The 6899-nt window shown below is 45.1% G+C and overlaps 1 protein-coding gene across 2 annotated transcripts in view; it reads right to left on the reverse strand.

Annotated features, from left to right (window-relative positions):
• Positions 1 to 1976, reverse strand: part of LOC102194527 (uncharacterized) — a 10994-nt gene extending 9018 nt beyond the window's left edge. Inside the window, exons 1-2 of one of the 2 annotated variants that reach the window (XR_001290170.1) lie at positions 1460 to 1976; positions 1261 to 1384 (exon numbers count right to left, since the gene is read on the reverse strand). Coding sequence is in view for 1 of the 2 variants with exons in the window: in XM_005754451.2 (XP_005754508.1) it covers positions 1265 to 1384; positions 1460 to 1835 (496 nt within the window). In the remaining variant the exon portion in view is untranslated. The remainder of the gene's footprint in view (positions 1 to 1260; positions 1385 to 1459) is intronic. The other variant, XM_005754451.2, reaches the window with a different exon arrangement.
• Between the last annotated feature and the right edge of the window lie 4923 nt (positions 1977 to 6899).

Raw genomic sequence — 6899 nt, forward strand, 5'->3', positions numbered from 1 at the left:
ATTGTATATAGTTGTCGTTTCTGTCCACTCACCATAAATAAATCCACCGTCCTTCACTAGAGTCTCGCGTTTGGGCCCTACTTTCTCTACAACTCCACGGTCTGCCGTCGCAGCCCGTGACACAATGAGACTGTAGAAAGAAAGAACTACAAAGTAAAACATGGACAAAAACCACTGAAGCAGGAAGACATGAACATAAAAACACTAAACATGAGAAGACTGTGTCAAAAAGGAAAACAGGAATAATGTTTGAAAACTCTGCAGGGAAGGAAACGGGAAAGAAACAAAGAAGGAAACCAGAATATCATCACACTTAACTCTGACACTGAAAGTGACCCAATAATCTCACAAGACATGAAAGTCACAGTTAGAACAAGTCACGCAGACAGGAAGAGGATTAGTTCTCAGTATTAATAGATACAGGAAACCAAACGTTAGCTTAACAATGAAACTCCCGGAGCTTCTGGAACAAAACCACACGACCACGACACACAACCGCACAGAGTCCCACATCCTGCTTTTAGTACTTGAGTCCAGAGCGGGCCGTGTCCTCCTGAGACCAGCCTGCTCATTACGTCCTCTGTAGTGGATTCAATACTTTTGTTCTCAGGAGGACAAACGACGACAGACCCAAAGGAGTTAATGAGCAGAGACATTTGCAGTTATGAAGTGAACAGAGGTCTACCTTCAGTACGTGTTTGCTTTCTTTTCAGTCAGTTCCTGTTGTCACATATAACACGCAGTTTACATGGGAATGGAGATTTAAATGACTTCATTATTTTGCATAAAAACCTCCCACAGAGTAAATGCACTTTAACTTTTGCTCCAAGCTTGGCTCGTCAGGTTTAGTCAGATGTGATCAAACACAGAGCTCACAGTGACGGCTGCATGTTTCTACTGAAGCAGCTCAACCACAAGATCCTCTGTGACACAACACGGCAGCATCGAGCCGGCAGCATCTTAGTGCTGATAGTGATGCGCTGGCAGCAGCTCATAGTTCCACTAACAGGACAAAGACTCTACTGAAGTCAGTCACACCACAGTTAACCTGTTAGCAGTCGGACGTACCGCCCACGGTACATTGGATGGTTTAGGGGACTAATTGGACTGCTAAGGGGTTTTAAACACAGACGTGTTACAGCTGAGTGGACTCAAATGTGTTTTTGTCTAATATCATCTGGATCTGAAGGTTTAGACCTACAAGCTCCAAAGAGGTTAGAAGTAAATACAATAAATAAAATAAAAAGAGAAAATAAATACCTGCCTTGTGCCTGTCCGTTTGTCTTCGTTTTGTTTCGGGAAAGATACTTTGACTTGATGATGAAAGCAGCAAGTATGATCATCACAACCAACAGGACACAGAAGATTATAATGAGGATGTTATCTGTCAAACAGGAAATCAGATGTCAGCAAACACAGTGAACAACATGTTTAAAATGACAGTTGGAAATAATCTCACAGTTTCTTGGTTCAGTCGAGCTGTTGGTGTCATTGTCGTCTGTGTCTCCACAGGTGGTTCTCACACGGACAGGAAGAGTTTTCTCCTCTGCAGGGTTTGCAGCCACACATCTGTAAGAGGAGTTGAAGTCCTGTTTGTGCACAGTGAGAGACAGAGAGAGCGCAGAGCTGCTCTGGTTCAGCATCTGCTCGTCTTTGAACCACAGCAGTGTGGTCTCTCTGTCCACCCGACACAGTAAGAAGCAGCTCTCAGAGCTCACACTCACTTTCTTCACTGCAGGAGTCGGTACAGAGTCTGGGGACGAAAGTTGATGGAGAACAAAAATTAACATAAGAAAAATGTTTTTAACTTTCTGCTTTTTGTTAGTGAACATCATCAGGACAGCAGAGCTCTGGTTATTGCTGCTTTAATGCAGTCAGTGAACATTAATATGAAACTGCTCATCTCAAATTTTACTTTTTTACCGAAGCAGCTTTGCCTGATTTTTAGCCCCGCCCCATACCAGCCTCCTTCTGATTGGCCGTCTCTCACAAAAACCTGTTTTGAATGACGTCGGCTTCTCTGATTCGATCGTGTTTTTATCACAAGAGAAATATTGCCAAGTGAAGTACTGCTGTCATCATGTTTGGATTACAGTAGTCCTTTGTTCACATTTGTAAGCAGAAACTCGCTGGAACATCTACAGGTTGTAGCAGCTTCCAGCAGGAGATGATGGTCTGCTTACATCACACAAGGCTGAAACCTAAAGGAGACACAGCGTCACACTCTGCAGCTCTCTCCCTCTGAGTTTGAGCTCCGTGGACTCAGTGGTCTAAGAAACAAATAAAAACTCATCTTTTTAAACCTGCCTTTAGTTCTCTTTTAAGCTCTTTGTGATGGCTGTCCTGAAAGGTGCCATATGAACACAATTTTATTTACTTACTGGGGCTTCTCTGGTCAAATCCATTGAACGACTGTATTAAGGAGATCTTTATCTGTTATGTCTTACAGACCCAAACACAGAACAGTCTAAGCTCTTCTGTTTGATTAGACAAAATCAGCAGGGAGGTAAATTCAGCTGTGGGCTGAGGTCAGGCTCTGGTACAAAGATGCTGCTGAGACGCAAAAGAGAGAAAAGTGCTGATATTGAGGCCTTTAGAGAATGAGCAGCAGGAGGAAGACTGTGGTGGAAACACTGAGCTAACAGCGGGGAAATGTGAGGTCTGCCACAGCAGTGGGCACTGAGAGGAAAAACAGGAAGCAGAAAAGGAAACGTGGCAGTTTAAGCTAGAACATAACACAGAATAGAAACACGCAGTAAAGAGACGCTGTCACAGAGTGAAGACGTGATCATCTACAAAGGAAGTCAACACGTTTCCAGACAGTCCTGGAAAGCCTCACAGAGCTGCACATGTTCACATCACTGACAGACTGCTGGGTTCTTTGCATTCAAACTTTATGAAAGCAGCACTTTGGTCAACATTTCTGAGATGAAGGAAATAAGACTGGAGGAGCTTTGACATTTGTGGCAACGTCAGATAAGGATTCCCTGAGGCAGGAGAGGCTGTCGGTGTTGAGGCTGACAGAAAAGTATAAGTGGGTGTCATCTGCATAGCAACAGAGAATTCACTGATACCATTAACTGGTCCAAGGATTGATCCCTGCGGGACTCCACACAGCAGCGGTGCAGACGAGGACTCACACTGATTAATATGAATTCTGAAGTATCGCTTTGATAAAGTGAAGAAAAGCATTTGAGAGCAGCAGCGATGAGCAGCCTGATCAACAAGGCTGCAGACACGTCGAGCAGGAAACAAATGTCTTCACCTCTGAGTGCAGAAGTATCATTAGTAACTTTAATAACGCCGTGTTTCTGCCTGTAACTGGAATTTACTGAAGATGTTTCCTCCAGCAATCTGAAGAAGCTGATGAATAACAGCTTTTAAAGGATTTTGGAAATAAACAAGTTTGGAAATCGGCCATCAAACATCTGAAACAGTGGGATTGTTTTTTCCAGCAGAGCAAACACACCGGCTGCTTTAATAATCTGGAATGCAGTCAGATGATGATTTATCAGACAGATGATGTCATGACAGGATGAGGTGAGCATGACGAGCTCTGCAACGTTTCACAGCATCTGAAGACGTGGGAGTGAAAGCAGAATGAGGAGGATGAAGGAATCTGCTGATGGCGTCAAACACAAACCCCGAGCTTGTTTTCTTTAATCAAACATGAGATGTTTTCACGTCTTTGACGAGCTGGTTAGATGTGATCAATAACTCCTTTATATGGAGAATGAACACGGAGATCAGGCTTCTTCCATCTACATTCAGCTTTTCTGCACTTTGTGTTGACAGATGTGATGATTGGGACTAATCTGACTTTGCAGTCAGGAAAGAAAAGAGCAGAAAACCCCAGTGCTCATCAAAGATGTGAGATTTAGACAACAGTGGATCCAGAACTGTGTCAAAGAGCATGAATGTGTGATCGCAGGTCAGACGTGTGGAGGGAATTTAGAGATAAACAGAGTAAAATCCAGATCTGGTGTTTGGGGCCGGTAACATGTCGCAGTAAGTAAAATGATTTTTTTAATGTTAATAAATTCTGTATCAGGGCAGTTAGAGAAATCATCCATATGTAGATTAAATGATTTGATCAACATAAATATTTACAGGTCAGAGGAGATAAAAGGAGATAGAAGGAGTTAAAAGAACCAGGATTAAATGGGACACAGTTTAGTTCAGCGGTCCCCAACCCCCGGGCCTCGTACCGGTCCGTAAGTCGTTTGGTACCGGGCCACGAGAGTTGAGGCTCAGGTGTGAAATGTCTGGTTTTCAGGGTTTTATCGGTTTTCAGCGTTATTTTGTTATCGTTTTGATCGTTTACTCGGTTTTCCTGGGTCTTTTCACGTGTGTTATGAATAAATCTTCTTTTTTTCGGTACCGGTACTGGTTTTATTTTGTTGTATTTATCTGCGACAGCTCAAAGGCTGGTCCGTGAAAATATTGTCGGGTATAAACCGGTCCGTGGTGCAAAAAAGGTTGGGGACCGCTGGTTTAGACCACTGGTGCTCCTCCACCATAAAGACTCCATCACAGTGCAGGTCAGTACTGAGTCTGGGTGCACAACTATGGAAAACACTGGAGTTTTTCTCTCTGTTCCTTATAATCGCAGGAACTGATAAAGAGGTGGCCGACTGAGAAAACAGGTGAAGTCTTGGTATCAGTGGTTATGCAGGTTAGCAGGCGTGACACAGTTTAGTAGTGATGGTGACAAAATATCAGTAATAACATGATTTTAGGCGACACGCTGGTCTGGGCTCAGTCCTACACGAGTGAAAGGTTAGTTCAATGATTGTGGCCAGATTGAACCCCAGAGGTTTGGGTGAAGGGGTTGTTTCAAAGTTCAGGGCGCTGGAGGACTGTCTTTATTCCTGCAGCAGCCCTTCAGCCAAATGTGCAGCTGATGCAGCTGGCTGAACAAAACCAAACAGGCAGAGGACCAGCAGACTTTCTGGTGTCCAGCAGACTCTTCACAAGGTGCACAAAACCTTGTTCGAGGGTCTCCAACTGACAGTTTTCAAAGTCATTAGAGCCAACTAGTGCTGAGGCTTTGTGGTGAGTTTTCAACAGCTGCAGATCGGTCGGATTAATATCCTCCACACAGGCGCCATAATAGCAAAAGGCACGGCCACCATGTTGGACCGTAGAGGTGCCCACAACCACACTGTGGACAGGCATGGCTTTGAGGAGATGGCAGATGATGTGGACCTCGGGGGCACTACAGCATTTGAGGTTGGAGATGCAGCCGTCGAGGCAACAGGAGGAGCTGCAGCAGTGCTCGAGAGAGAAAAGCCTGGATGCTCACCTTGGGTGTCATGCAGGTGTTTGCACTATAGCCAGATAACTGGGAAGAGAAATGGCAAGGGAGCCCAGGAGAGGACACAGCTGACGAGTGAGGTTAGTGAGGCATCCCTGTCAGCCATTCCCCTCCTCAGTGCCGAGTGGCGCCTGGTTTAGTGAGGATGTAGATGGAGCACCACCCTTATTGTCCTTTACCACCACCCACACATCTGGGTTGCAGGTTGCAGACTCTGGACTTTGGCCTCGCCCCTGAGGAGCGGTCACATCTCATCAGACATAGATAGATCGACTGAGACAACAGGCCCTCCTGTAGATGTGGCTGAACTGGTTCCAGTGGAAAGTGGTTTGTGAGCAGCTGGGGCTGAGCACAGAGTGAACGGGGAGCAGGTTTCTCTACTGAGACGGGTAGAGAAGCCAGGTGGTTAGCTTGTGTGGTGGCCATAGATGAAAACTCCAGGATAAGCTCGTCCTTCATCCTAAGGTCCTGCTTCAGTTGTCGGGTATCATCTTGTAAAAGTACGTCAGTAGGTAAAGCCCAGAGACAGCTGTAGCTTCAGGGCAGCAGACAGTTAGCAGACAGGCTAAAAACAAGGCTAGATAACAAAGCCCTGGTAACAGACTAACAAAGCTTGGAGGTTCAGCAGGAAGACGTCACAGTCTCAGCACCACCCAAGAAATAGTAAAGCCATAGAAAACACATGTGGTTTGTCCTATTCAACAACAGCTGCCCACTGTGGGCGTTCACAGGGATGTTTGCTGGCAAACTCTTTATAATAAAGGGAACCTGATAAAGAGTAATGTGAATATTGTGGGGAAGATGAAATAGAGAACATTTTTTTATGTCACTGTCATAAAAATGCAGATTAGAGACAGCAACTTATTCCATTCTTAAACTGTATATGACTGATATACTGAACAGTGAAAGATGTCAGGACATCTACTAACACACACTGCTTGTTCTATAGCATTTTATGTGATGTCTTTGAGGGCAGGGGCATAGTGCGGTAACGTGTTTGTGCAACAACCACAAGAGTGTGGGAGGAGACAGCGGTGAGAGCTGTGCAGCAAACAGCACAAACAGTGAACAAAGCAACAGTGTGTGCATGTTTGAGGGTTCCTGCAGTGGCAGACGTGATAAAAACTCAGACGCTTTGGTGTTTGGAGTAAAAATCTGCCAAAATCAGCTCTGTGATGACCTCCAGCAAAAAAGGGAGGAGCTAAAACGGCCTCTCTTTTTGACGATTATTCTGGTGCGTACTACATACCAACTGGTGGCAGTAAAGTCCCACACTGTCGTAGACCATGCGGGTCTGCCCACACCTCCCCATATGAACTCTAAGGGTCTGTTTGTTGGGTAAGCAGCGATCCTGGAGCAGGGCTTTGAATTTCAGGTGAGCTACTCTGATGTCACAATCAACACAAACTCTTTTTGTGCTCGTTTCCCGTCAACCAGCAGCTTCTGACTGTTCTGTTCAATCGTTTGTCTAAACGTCTCGGTCACATCTTTCCTGTGAAGCTCTGTGGACTCAAAACCTCAACTTCTGTGGAAGCCTTTCTTCTTGGTGTTACTGGTTAAATCAACCACAGGTAGCGTGATG

Source organism: Pundamilia nyererei, unplaced genomic scaffold (genome assembly GCF_000239375.1).
Source record: "Pundamilia nyererei isolate P.nyererei 1_Seehausen unplaced genomic scaffold, PunNye1.0 scaffold00568, whole genome shotgun sequence".
NCBI classification, from domain to species: domain Eukaryota; kingdom Metazoa; phylum Chordata; class Actinopteri; order Cichliformes; family Cichlidae; genus Pundamilia; species Pundamilia nyererei.